Genomic DNA, 14,443 nt, shown 5'->3' on the forward strand with positions numbered 1-14,443 from the left:
CATAGAAGGAGGCATGAGGTCAGTCCGCTGCCCCCCCAGGTTGGCAGAGGAAGTGTAGCGCCCAGGATTACATTAGATAATTGGCACTGGGTGAAAAGAAAAACTGGGTTACAAAATCGTGGGATGAAAATGTAGAAGAAAAAAAGAAAACACCAAAAGGGGTTCCCGCCCGCCCAGAATGGTATTATGTAGTATGCATTAAAACTGGGGTCATTTATGGGGTCTTGTCTGTAGAATATATAACATTATAACTCTGGTGTTTCCACAATGCAGCAGGAGGTGCATTGCACTGCTGCTCCAGCAGTCACTGAGGACGTCCATCTGATCCACTCCACTGAGGACTTCAAAAAGGAGGTGTGTGTGTGTGTGTGTGTGTGTGTGTGTGTGTGTGTGTGTGTCCGATCTCACACAGTGGTGTTGGGGCCCATATTCATTATTTTAATTCTGTGTCCAAAAATATGTATTAAAATATATGGCATACTATATTTAACCCATTTTGACCCGAGATCAGATTCTAAAAATTGTCTTCTACACCCTGACAGTTTTCTGAAAAAGCTATGTTTCTATGTCAGTCGTTATTTCGATTTTTCAAAGATAGCAGACCTACAAGCTCGTAGTGCGCCACTCGGTGGCGCGCTATGATCTGCTTGTAGATCTGCTATTTTTCAATGGCAGATCCCCAAAAGGGGTTCCCGCCCAAGTAACCCTTTATTTGCGTTTTTCATGTTTTAAGGATTAACCCATTTAGGGCCTGACGTCGAAATAAACAAAAAACTCACCCTGAAAGAATATATATTCAAAGATTTGCACCACATTTTCATGATTTTCCACAAAAATAGCAGATCTACAAGCTCGTAGCGCGGCACCCTGTGCTGGCAATGAAGGAACCGGGGAAGTCTGTCATATATATATATATATATATATATATATATATATATATATATATAGCATTGTGGAATCCATGATCTCGACCGCGGTCGAAAAATGACGATGGTGATGATGAAACGTGTTGTTGTTGTTGTTGTTGTGGTGCAGACAACATCTGACGACGGTGTCAAAGACGCTGAGAGCTCGGATGAAACCGCCCAGATCGTGGCCCAGATCATGGAGAAGATGAAGAGTGTCCAGATCATGGCTCCACAGAAGGACGTCCGGATTCTGGACGCTGCCGAAGCTCTGCTGAAGGTACAGGAGAAGGTACTGTACAGGTACAAAACCACGTAATGATCAACTAGCCTTCGGCTGGAGCCGTGCTTTTCAACCCTTTTCATTTGAACCCATTTTGGGGCGGGAACCCCTTTTGGTGTTTTTAAACATTGTTATAATTTAGCTATTGAAAAAAGAGCAGACCTACAAGCTCGTAGCGAGCCACCGAGTGGCGCGCTACGAGCTTGTAGGTCTGCTCTTTTTGAAAAATCGTGAAAATACGCCTCAAACCTTTTGAATATATATATATATATATATTCACAGAGTGGAAATTTCAACTCAAATCTTTGCTTCTGGGGGAGGTCCCTGGAACAACATATTCTCAGATGGGGCTCGGTGTTCTATTTTTGCGGTCCTTGACATGAAATATTGAGAACCACTGAAATAGAAACATTAGGTTTTGAAGACATTTTTTAAATTTCGACCTCGGGTCCAAATGGGTTAAGGCCCAAATGTCAGTTTGGTTCCCTTTGGAACCTCATGCATTCGACGCCTTTAGGTGGACTTTACACGAGAACGGTGTTCATAGAAAAATAAAGTATCGTTTGCTGGTGTCCCTTTTTAGACGAGAACGGTGTTTTCAGGAGGTGAAAATGCAACAAAGTGAAAACACCTTCCTTGTAAATCTTTGAGAACGCTGTTTTATCCCTTCTCCGTGTAAACGGGCAAAACTGTGAATCCGCAAAACGCATGTCATCATGGCTCACGTTGGCTCACAGCGCGTACAGTATGTTTATTACATTGATGCAGAGCCATATACTGTATGATATAATGGAGTTCCTGAACAAGCCTTCCTCTTCGCCTACAAAGCGCTGCTCATCGTAAAACCATGATGTAAATAAAATGCCTTGTGATAGGGTCAGCAGCGTTTATGTAGCCTAATATATATATTATTTATAAAATGTATAACCATCCCGTGGCGCGCTCTGCCTGCATGCTCTGGGCTGCCTGTCAGCCTGTCTGTCTCTCGATGCGTTAGTAGAAAGCAGGCAGCAAGCGACGGCCACAACCACAACCACGTTGTGTTCTGGAAGCGTCATTCAAATCCCCGATAGGGTTGCGTGAAGGGGGAGCTACCTGGTTCTTCTTCTTATACGTGGGTGACTGGTCTATTTGGCAGCCCGTTGGCGCAGGGTACAGTCAGACAGAAAGGTTATCAGTTCAGGGTACAGTCAGACAGAAAATTGATCAGTTCAGCGTACAGTCAGACAGAAAAGTGATCTGTTCAGGGTACAGTAAGATATAAAAGTGATCAGTTCAGGGTACAGTCAAACAGAAAAGTGATCAGTTCAGGGTACAGTCAAACAGAAAGGTGATCAGTTCAGTGTACAGTCAAACAGAAAAGTGATCAGTTTAGGGTACAGTCAGACAGAAAAGTGATCAGTTCAGGGTACAGTCAGACAGAAAAGTGATCAGTTCAGTGTACAGTCAAACAGAAAAGTGATCAGTTTAGGGTACAGTCAGACAGAAAAGTGATCAGTTCAGGGTACAGTCAAACAGAAAGGTGATCAGTTCAGGGTACAGTCAAACACACGTCCAATGGGATCGCCGGGAACAAGTCCTTGCGGTCTTGTTTCCATTCAGGTCCTGGGTATTCAATTAATAATCATGGCATGACAAATGACAGCAAAATTCAAATCGTCATAAAAGGTAAAAAATAGCTACAAGCGCTCGCAGGTCTGCTATTTTTGAAAACTGTCAGGATTTAGAAGAGATTTTTAGAATCTGATCTCGGGTCAAAATGCGTTAAAGAACCACCATTCTTCTGTGCGCTGTTGTTGGGAGCCGGGTGTGTTTTGGTGCAAGCGTGCGAGCCTTTCGGTTGCCATCGCCCTAACTAATGTGTCCTCGTTGTTTTTAGGCAACATCTGACAGTCCGACCTCGGAGGAAACCGCCCACACGGACGAGATGCAGGGCCAGGCGTTACCCGAAAAGGACGAGGTCCAGACTGAGGACGCTTCCGAGACCAAAACCCAGATAAAGGTACGCATAATGATCACCTAACCTTCTGAGACCTAAACCCAGCTAAAGGTACGCATAATGATCACCTAACCTTCTGAGACCTAAACCCAGATAAAGCTACGCATAATGATCACCTAACCTTCTGAGACCTAAACCCAGCTAAAGGTACGCATAATGATCACCTAACCTTCTGAGACCTAAACCCAGATAAAGGTACGCATAATGATCACCTAACCTTCCGAGACCAAAACCCAGATAAAGGTACGCATAATGATCACCTAACCTTCTGAGACCAAAACCCAGATAAAGGTACGCATAATGATCACCTAACCTTCTGGGACCTAAACCCAGCTAAAGGTACGCATAATGATCACCTAACCTTCTGAGACCTAAACCCAGATAAAGGTACGCATAATGATCACCTAACCTTCTGAGACCTAAACCCAGATAAAGGTACGCATAATGATAACCTAACCTTCTGAGACCAAAACCCACCTAAAGGTACGCATAATGATCACCTAACCTTCTTAGACCAAAACCCAGCTAAAGGTATGCATAATGATCACCTAACCTTCGTTATCATATCGGTTTCAGATATAATCACTATTGTCAACAGGAGTTTTTTTTTTTTTTTGACTGCTAGTTTAGTTTTTGTTTGTTTTTCTTGTCTCTTTATTTTGTGTAAGTCATGTGTATTTTGTAAGCTTTATTGTAAAATCAATTAAAAAAAGAAAACCCTGGCATCAGTTTCATACCGTAGTTCGGTGGTCCCCGAACGTTTCAGCTCAATACCAAAAAGAGAAATGAGACGTTTACCAAACTAGTGAGAATAGTAGCTCTACAAGCTCACTTGGTGCCTTGTTGTGAGCTTGTAGATCTGCTATTTGTGCTACGTATTATCTTTTTTATTCATGGGAAATTGTATAGATTTTTTTTGCAATTGCTTTTAATTGATGTAGTTGTTAGTTAAATGTAGAAATAGAAGAAAAAAATGATATTCAGCACTCTCGATTGGACCCCTGACGGTAGTTTTTCCTGTGTGTGTGTGTGTGTGTTCAGTGGAGTCCAGGCTCTGTGCAGATGTGATACTCTCACAAAGTGTGAAATAGCTTTTATTTTCTTTGGTTCTTTGGTCTTTCTTTATTTTCATTTTGGTTAAAAGTATGGTCTAGTACGTTTATTATTTTTATTTATTCAAATGGTCACAAGCCAAAAGATATCAGTGCTACTGTATATCACTAGTTCACTAGAATGAGGAACGCGGAACCTTTCTGTCGTGGTAAATGTTTCCTGACGCTTCTTCTTAAGGAGAAGGTACGCCCCCTTTCCCCTCAGAGGAAAACTAGGAACGAAAGAGAAAAGTTCTGTGTCTTCATTTCGGTGACCATTTGTTCTGTTTTTCAGGTTAGTACAACGTGAAAACAATATTAACTTATCCCTTGAGGATCGAGTGCTTATGTGGAGATACTGTGAGACGTTTGAGGAAAAATGAGTGCTTTAGAGTGTGTTTAAATACGGTGAAAATGCCGCGGTTTCTCAGAGTTGTTGTAGCATGCTGTTGCGTAATGGCGTCGCCCTGTTACATAACCACTGTTGCATAATGGCGTCCGCCTCACGTACTGAACATGGAACGAAGTTTGATATTTACCCCCGACATTATTAATGCTCATTGCTGGTTACCTGATTACTTGACAGATATATTATTGTGTGAAAGGATTTATGAACAGCTACATTTCGGTTTTACATTAAAGTGCAGAGAAGCTATTTACATTTATACTACTCTTATATTTCTACTTTATCTACATTTTCGGAGTATTTGGATGCTAAGAGGGTTTATTATTGATTACTGGTTTATTGCAAAAGTGCATTTATAGAGGTGTTTTGAGTATATTTAATATGCTCACCTTTCTTATTAATTCCCTATTTCTGTGATGATGTCAGTATGTTTTGGAAAAGTTTGGAACAGTCGAGTATTAAGAGCAGCTTAAAGCTAAACAAAATGAATGAATATTCATACTGCTATGGTTGTGTTTTGTAGCAGCATTATGGCACAACTATGGAACTATTTGCACTGTAATTGACAGTATTATTGCACTACAGAATGGTAGCTAAATCGAACCAGTATCAGTACTGAGGAAATGCACTTTGATGTATTTGAATGTGAAAAGAGTTTTATTGCAAATGCTGTAATGGAACTATGTTAATGTACTTTTATGGGAGAACAGACACAACAACATTACATATTCACCTGTTTAACACATCCATGGACATTATGCATTAATTCACAGACACACAGACATACCATACTTACCTCTCTCACACACACACACTGTTGCCTGGAACACACACACACAACCTGAAAAGGACAATAATTGTGTACACACATATTCCATACTCACCTTGAACCTGAGAAAGGACTTTGAATAACAAGACATTATTGCAGTATTGGGAAATGTTTTATTGAATGTTTGATTTATTGTTTTGTATTGTGAAGTGAATTATATTTGATTAATTGATTAGTGAATAAATGAGAGGAAAACTAGGAACGAAAGAGAAAAGTTCTGTGTCTTCATTTCGGTGACCATTTGTTCTGTTTTTCAGACTGAACCTTATTTTCCACTCAACCAATATTGTGGAATGTGGTACCCAACCAGCTTGGGACCCGTTACAAATTGTGGGGGCTGAGGAGACGACGAGAGACCTCCGTGTCGCTGGGCTCCTCTAAGATGACGGAGGGGTGGTGCTGAGAAGATGGCGCTTGGCTTGTCCCTACCCTCAGCCGGCTGTGGAAGCGTGACAGGAATCGTGCCGAGAGACTCAGACGAGGATTCAGGAAGTTCCTGTCCTCCTCCTCCTCATCGTCATTCTCCAAACTCCTCAGGTCTGTGTCAAAAACTTCAGTGCCGCCCTCAGCGTCACACAGATGATCTGATAGATCCTCAAAATGTTTCCTCAGCACAACATCTCGGTCGTCCTCCAGACATCCTGAGCTCTCCGTGGAGCTCCCTTGACTCAGACAATCGTCATTGGCGGTGGAGCTAATGCAGCAGGCGGAGTCTGGGCTTAACTCCTCCCCTAAGGGCTGAGGTCGCACCCTCTCAGGCATCTGAGGAGTACCCTGGACACCAAACTCACCATCAGCAGCTGAGTGGGGAGAGCAACGGGAAGGAAACAGGATGTAGTCTCTCCTGTGACAGCCAGGACGTCCTTCCTCATTGGTTGGCAATGACGATGCCTTGTCTTCGTCGTGTTCACCGTCGTCCTCCCTCAGCAGGGCGTCCAGACTGTGAGGGTGAACCTTCACCACGTCCTTGTCCGGCGGCGTGGCCAAGGCGTCGTCCATCATGTGGAGCACCGAGACGCTCTGCCCCTCCCACCTGCTCCTCGTGGAGCAGGGCTCCGCCTCCGGGACTTCCAACGCAGCAGCGTTCTCCCCCGAGGCCTCCAGTATACGGAACCACATGGGCATCTTCTTGTTGGTCCCCAAAGGTGGGGGAATATCTGAGGGCAGATCCAGTCCAGTAGGAGTCACACTCCTGAAATGTTCATCTTGAGTGGCAGACGTCTCCTCCTCCTCCTCCTCTGTCTGGGACAGCTGGTTGACAATAAAGGTCTCTCTCCTCTCCTTTCTGCAGGGTGATGGCTTGATTAATGCAGACAGTCTGTTCGTCATGGCGCTGATCATCTGATGGTCCAGTTGCCAAATGAACACGCAACCATCTGCAGACACACTGATCAGATGTCTACAGTCCTCCGTGAACTTCATGGACGTGATGATCTCAGAGTGTCCATACAACGTGGCCACACAGTCTCCCGTTTGATAGTCCAATATACAGATATTCTTATCCGAGTCACTGGTCGCCAAGTATGTCCCAGAGCGATCTATCTGGACCTTCAGCAGGTTTCCCTCATCAGCTAACGAGCCTTTAAAACATCTCGTCATCTTCCCACACTGAACATCATAAACCCGTATGTTCCTGTCCTGACATGCAATGGCTATGTGTGTGTTGGAGGCATCCAAGTCCATGTCATACAGGGTGGTCTTCTCTACCACATGGTGTCGCCGAGATAAACTAAATTCCTCCGTCTGTTCAGCTGTACGAAAGTAGATACTCTTATCGGCTCCACAGCTCACCATATGAATATCTGGACATATACCAGTGAAGCAGACAGCGGTGATGGATCCAGAGTGCTCATAAACTGTTTGCAGTAAATTGTAGTTGTCCTCCATGTTAAAGATGTGAATCAGTCTGTCTCTGCTAGCGGAGGCTAGCAGCTTCACACCTGTAGACAGAGGAGAGAACTCCAGACACAGCACCTCAGAGTCATGAGCTTCTATCTTCATCAACTCCTCTACAAACTGCAGGTCCAAGATTCTGATGTTTCCACTGCGGTCTCCGGCAGCCAGATACTTCCCATCAGGACTCACTGCCATCACCCTCACCCCCACCTTCTCTTCGGCCCCTGCTGCCGCCATTGCTCCATCCTCCGGCTCCGTCTTGAGGTGCTGGAGGTCTTCTCCAACATACAGCACTCTCAGTAGATCCCTGCTGTAGAGGTTGGAGAGGATGGAGTCGGGTGGCAGGTCTGGGTGCCACACCCTGATGGTGTTGTCCGAGGAAGAGGTCAGGAAAGAACCTGCTGGAAGATACGCTTCTGACCCTTCCGATTGGTCAGGATAAGTCTGAATGTTCCAGACACCGGCGCTGTGGTACAGAGCAGAGTGGACTTTCAGAACTCTGTTGAGCTCCGAGACGTTCCACACGTATACGCTGTGGTCATTATACACGCAGGACAGCTGACAGGACACCGCGTCGAACGATAGCGCCAGGACATCTGGATAACCAACCACACCACTCTCGCCGGGCAGCGGACTGCTTTTCAGAGCCTGGGTTAGGTCAACTCCAAGGCGGTGTGGTTTAGGCACACCGCCTAGGTGCTGCAGGGTATCGGCTTGAAACACCCTTATGGTTCCGTCAGAACAGCCGCAGAACAGACGACCGACGCTCACACATACAGCGCTGGCCCAAGTCACCTTGAGGTCTATCCAGTTTGTCAGCTTTCTCTGTTTGTTGAAGAGACACAGCAGTCCGGTCCTGGTGATGCAGTAGATGCTGTCTTTGGTTGCGCCGTGGCCACACGCCACGCCACAAAACACGTTGGCCTTGTGGTCGCCTAGCAACGCCGAGCGGCCAATCAGAGGCACAGGGCTGTTGCCGACCCTTCGCTTGGAGAAATCGAGATACCAGAACTTGATGTGTCTGTTGCCTGCGGTGACGAAGTATTGGTTCTCCTCAGAAAACGAGAGGGACAGAACTCTGCTGGACACTTTGTTTGTTGCGGATACTGTCCCTTTTCTCCAGTCCCACACAGACACCGTCGAGTCATGCTGGTATCCCACGGAGACAATGTAAGCGTCATCAGGTGAGAAACGCACGCAGGAAACTCCATACTTGTGACTCTGGACCTCTGCTATCTGCCGTCTGTCTTTCACACACCACACACGCACACATGGCATGTGCCCACTCTCACCAGTCACCAAATACCGTCCACCATGACAGAATGCCAACGCTGTGAATGTTTTCTTTGAAGAATTGATGATGTGCTTCTGTTCAAGTGTCTGTGTGTGGAGGAGGACGACGACATAACCTGCAGGATAGGCTATGAGGGAGGAATTAGGGTCACTGGTGAGGCCGCTGCTTGTAACCGTGGAGAGCCCCAAGACCTTCTCCAGAACCACCCTGTTATTGGCTGCAGGCCGCCGTTGGAGAATCCCAGAACCGACCGTAACGTACCAGAGCAACATGTACTCCAGGAGCCACAGAGAAACCAGGAACAGAATGGAATCCACCGGGAGGAGAGAGTTCTCGCTGAACCTGAACAGGAGAGAGAAAGTGTCACAGAAGAGGAACAGGAAGTACACAGTGACACTGAACAGGACATGGATCAGCCTCAGCTCGACGACCGAGAGATAGCTGAAGTAGTCAACATGGAGGAAGACATTCCAGAGCCTCGGCCTGAACATCAACCCCCTCCAAGACACTCCACCAGAGTGAGACGGCCCGGCTACATGTTCACATACCCCTCCCTTGGCCAACCAGCCTACCAGCCCCGTCCCACCGTGAATGCAGTTGAAATCCAGCCGATGCAGTGGCCCCAGCTGTGTTATCCCTATCCCCTTCCCTTTCAGCCCCAAATGGCCCCGTCTTTCACTCACTACCCATTCCCACCCACTACATATCCAATTCATTGTTTCTGAACTGAACTGATACACACACCACAGACTGTACGCATACTTTGCACGCACGCAAGCATACTCATACACAGCCCGAAAGTGCCATGGACTACATACAGTAGAGACATTCGGTACCTGCCTTGGGAATACTTTTCTTATTTTTCTTATGCACTGTTCGGAGTGAAGTTGTTTACATGAAGTTCGTATTTTGAGGTTTTCTATTATCAAGGTCAAGTGTCAGGAGCCACTTCTGTTTGTCGGGGAGTGTGTGATACTCTCACAAAGTGTGAAATAGCTTTTATTTTCTTTGGTTCTTTGGTCTTTCTTTATTTTCATTTTGGTTAAAAGTATGGTCTAGTACGTTTATTATTTTTATTTATTCAAATGGTCACAAGCCAAAAGATATCAGTGCTACTGTATATCACTAGTTCACTAGAATGAGGAACGCGGAACCTTTCTGTCGTGGTAAATGTTTCCTGACGCTTCTTCTTAAGGAGAAGGTACGCCCCCTTTCCCCTCAGAGGAAAACTAGGAACGAAAGAGAAAAGTTCTGTCTTCATTTCGGTGACCATTTGTTCTGTTTTTCAGGTTAGTACAACGTGAAAACAATATTAACTTATCCCTTGAGGATCGAGTGCTTCTGTGGAGATACTGTGAGACGTTTGAGGAAAAATGAGTGCTTTAGAGTGTGTTTAAATACGGTGAAAATGCCGCGGTTTCTCAGAGTTGTTGTAGCATGCTGTTGCGTAATGGCGTCGCCCTGTTACATAACCACTGTTGCATAATGGCGTCCGCCTCACGTACTGAACATGGAACGAAGTTTGATATTTACCCCCGACATTATTAATGCTCATTGCTGGTTACCTGATTACTTGACAGATATATTATTGTGTGAAAGGATTTATGAACAGCTACATTTCGGTTTTACATTAAAGTGCAGAGAAGCTATTTACATTTATACTACTCTTATATTTCTACTTTATCTACATTTTCGGAGTATTTGGATGCTAAGAGGGTTTATTATTGATTACTGGTTTATTGCAAAAGTGCATTTATAGAGGTGTTTTGAGTATATTTAATATGCTCACCTTTCTTATTAATTCCCTATTTCTGTGATGATGTCAGTATGTTTTGGAAAAGACAACAGTCGAGTATTAAGAGCAGCTTAAAGCTAAACAAAATGAATGAATATTCATACTGCTATGGTTGTGTTTTGTAGCAGCATTATGGCACAACTATGGAACTATTTGCACTGTAATTGACAGTATTATTGCACTACAGAATGGTAGCTAAATCGAACCAGTATCAGTACTGAGGAAATGCACTTTGATGTATTTGAATGTGAAAAGAGTTTTATTGCAAATGCTGTAATGGAACTATGTTAATGTACTTTTATGGGAGAACAGACACAACAACATTACATATTCACCTGTTTAACACATCCATGGACATTATGCATTAATTCACAGACACACAGACATACCATACTTACCTCTCTCACACACACACTGTTGCCTGGAACACACACACACAACCTGAAAAGGACAATAATTGTACACACACATATTCCATACTCACCTTGAACCTGACAAAGGACTTTGAATAACAAGACATTATTGCAGTATTGGGAAATGTTTTATTGAATGTTTGATTTATTGTTTTGTATTGTGAAGTGAATTATATTTGATTCATTGATTAGTGAATAAATGAGAGGAAAACTAGGAACGAAAGAGAAAAGTTCTGTGTCTTCATTTCGGTGACCATTTGTTCTGTTTTTCAGACTCAACCTTATTTTCCACTCAACCAATATTGTGGAATGTGGTACCCAACCAGCTTGGGACCCGTTACACAGACAGGGACTGTTGCAAAGTGTTGCATTCACCACGTTTGACTGTTTGTTACTTATGTTATTTGCCTTCAAAGTATAGGATTTTGTAAGGAAAATAAATATAATTTAATATCCACTCTACGAACATTCTGGACCTCAGCACACGTCTAAACTTCCTCATCCGTCAGCAGCCAGTAGGACCTAATACAGGGATTTAGGCGCTACATTAATGCTATATATATAGGCTATGTTCCAAAGTGTATACCCATACAAACATTTATTTATTGGGTACAGAGAACAAAACAATGTAATGTCAACCACTTTATAACTACTGTAGAATGTTGCATGGAGCAATTGCAGCATGTCTGGGGAAGAGGGAGGGAGGGAGGGGTGCATGGATCAAAGTATGTTAGATTGATATTGGTTGAAGAGAGTAAAATACGTCAAAGCAATCATTGTCTTCACCCCAGACTGTTTAGTATAAGACGACTTGCTTTGTGTCATTTCTCCACAACTCCTCCAGGATCTCAATCATTCCTGATCAGATCGGACTGTTGACTCCAGACTTCAGGTGAAGATTTACTCAGTCTGCCCCACCAGGGTCTGCTGAACAGGAGGATCCCAGAAAACCTTGGTATGTTACTTAACCCATTCTGACCTGAGATCAGATTCATACGAGGTTTCCACTGGACACACACTGGTCTGATGATTAACCCATTCTGACCTGAGATCAGATTTTAAAAATGTCAGTCGTTCTTCGATTTTTCAAAAATAGCAGACCTACAAGCTCGTAGCGCCCCTCACTTCACACATGTGTGATTTTTCCCCTCCTCGATATTCTCAGTTGTCATTTTATTCTGAATCTTACATTGTGTTTAATTGTAATTTGACCTGTAGCTTTGCTGTAGGTCATTTTTGTTTTGCATCAGAGCAACAACTAATATCAACTATGGAATGCAAATGATTCTAGTAAATGGCATCCACTTACTTGATTACTTCTCTGCCTGTTTTCTCTGAAAAATAGTCTGTCTTTTTGCCAAATCCGTCCGGCGTTCAGATGTGAATAGTGATTTTTGATCGCATGGCGACCGACATATTACTGTTTCTGGCGAAAGATAAACAAAATTGCCAGCTGCTAAGACTACAATTTGCTTTAAAGATAAACAACATCGCCAGCTGCTAAGACTACAATGTGCTTTAAAGATAAACATCATCGCCAGCTGCTAAGACTACAATGTGCTTTAAAGATAAACATCATCGCCAGCTGCTAAGACTACAATGTGCTTTAAAGATAAACAACATCGCCAGCTGCTAAGACTACAATGTGCTTTAAAGATAAACAACATCGCCAGCTGCTAAGACTACAATGTGCTTTAAAGATAAACAACATCGCCAGCTGCTAAGCAGTTTTTTTGGCAGGCATTTTTTTGATTTAGTCAGTCTTACTCTTTTGGACGAAATGGTTATTGGTTTTAGTCACTCTTAGTAATTTGGAAATATGCTTAATTAGTCTTAGTCAGTCTTAGTCATTTCTATCCTTGATAGTTTTAGTCGACGGAAACTCCTAAGGGTTTTAGTCAGTTTTAGTCATTTTAGTAAAAGGTTTTAGTCCAGTTTTAGTTATTCTTTTTTAAATGTCTTTAAATAAAATGTCTATAGCGTACAGGTATTAGTTACGGCTGTCAAATGATTAAAAAATGTAATCAGATTAATCACAGCTTCAAAATTAATTTAATCATGATTAATCACCGTTCGAACTATGTCCAAAATATGGCATGTTTTCCTGGTTATTGTTGTGGAAATGCAAATATAAATGACAGAAAGCGGATATACATAAGTTTTTTAATGTTTGTTGTTTTCTAATGCATTTAGTATAGCCATGATGTGATGTGAGCATTTGTAGGCCTAGCCTACACTTTGAGTTAAATGATTCATCAATCCACTAACATTTTCGTGTAGCCTCGTCTTGTCAGCGATGGTCTCGTCATCGTCGTCAAACGGAGCTATTTAGCTCGTCAGCGTCAGTCTTGTCCCGAAATCGTTTTAGTCCGTCTTCGTCCTGGAAAAAGGGGCGTTGACGTCGTCATTTACGTTATCGTCATGCCTGACAAAAACAACACTGCTGCTAAGACTACAATGTGCTTTCGTTTCGTCTCTGAAGCGTGTGACACACGGAAGCAGGGCTCATGTATAGTTGATGTGAATCATGGCGCCGAAGTACCTAGACATGAACACTAGATGACAGCTCTCAAAGTGTTAATATCCAGGCTAGATTTGTAGTCATGTAATGTATTATGATTGTTAAGGTTATTGTTACAGTAGTTGGCTACATGACAGGGATTTGTCAGGGATTTTTGTCATTTTATCAAGTGCTGTCTCGACCTATGAATAATCTTTCCTTTGTATGTTTCCAATCCAGTGTCACGTCATCAGTCTGACTTCCCTGCACTGCCAGAGATGAATAAACAAAGAAGCTTGGCAAAAAAAACCCACCACTGCTGTGATCAGTGTGGAAAACACTTCTCTCACATGTCCAGCCTTAAAACACACCAGAGAATTCACACTGGAGAGAAACCATATGGATGTGATCAGTGTGGAGAACACTTCACTCACATGTCCAGCCTTAAAACACACCAGAGAATTCACACTGGAGAGAAACCCTATGGATGTGATCAGTGTGGACAACACTTCACTCACATGTCCAGCCTTAAAAAACACCAGAAAATTCACACTGGAGAGAAACCCTATGGATGTGATCAGTGTGGACAACATTTCTCTCACATGTGCAGCCTTAAAACACACCAGAGAATTCACACTGGAGAGAAACCCTATGGATGTGATCAGTGTGGACAACACTTCACTCACATGTCCAGCCTTAAAAAACACCAGAAAATTCACACTGGAGAGAAACCCTATGGATGTGATCAGTGTGGACAACATTTCTCTCACATGTCCAGCCTTAAAACACACCAGAGAATTCACACTGGAGAGAAACCCTATGGATGTGATCAGTGTGGACAACACTTCTCTCAGATGTCCACACTTAAAACACACCAGAGAATTCACACTGGAGAGAAACCCTTTGGATGTGATCAGTGTGGAGAACACTTCACTCACATTTCCAGCCTTAAAAAACACCAGAAAATTCACACTGGAGAGAAACCCTATGGATGTGATCAGTGTGGACAACATTTCTCTCACATGTCCAGCC

The 14,443-nt window shown here is 43.4% G+C and overlaps 1 protein-coding gene across 1 annotated transcript; it reads right to left on the reverse strand.

Annotated features, from left to right (window-relative positions):
* Positions 1-5,834: 5,834 nt before the first annotated feature.
* Positions 5,835-8,805, reverse strand: LOC308322119 (WD repeat-containing protein 62-like; the record flags this gene model as incomplete). The annotated part of the gene is made up of 1 exon (XM_080773314.1): positions 5,835-8,805. Exon 1 carries the CDS (start codon positions 8,685-8,687, stop codon positions 5,835-5,837), a length of 2,853 nt encoding a protein of 950 aa, XP_080629440.1. The 5' UTR covers positions 8,688-8,805.
* Positions 8,806-14,443: the final 5,638 nt, after the last annotated feature.

The sequence above is a fragment of the Protomyctophum bolini genome (assembly GCF_963924005.1).
Source record: "Protomyctophum bolini genome assembly, chromosome: 10".
NCBI lineage: Eukaryota > Metazoa > Chordata > Actinopteri > Myctophiformes > Myctophidae > Protomyctophum > Protomyctophum bolini.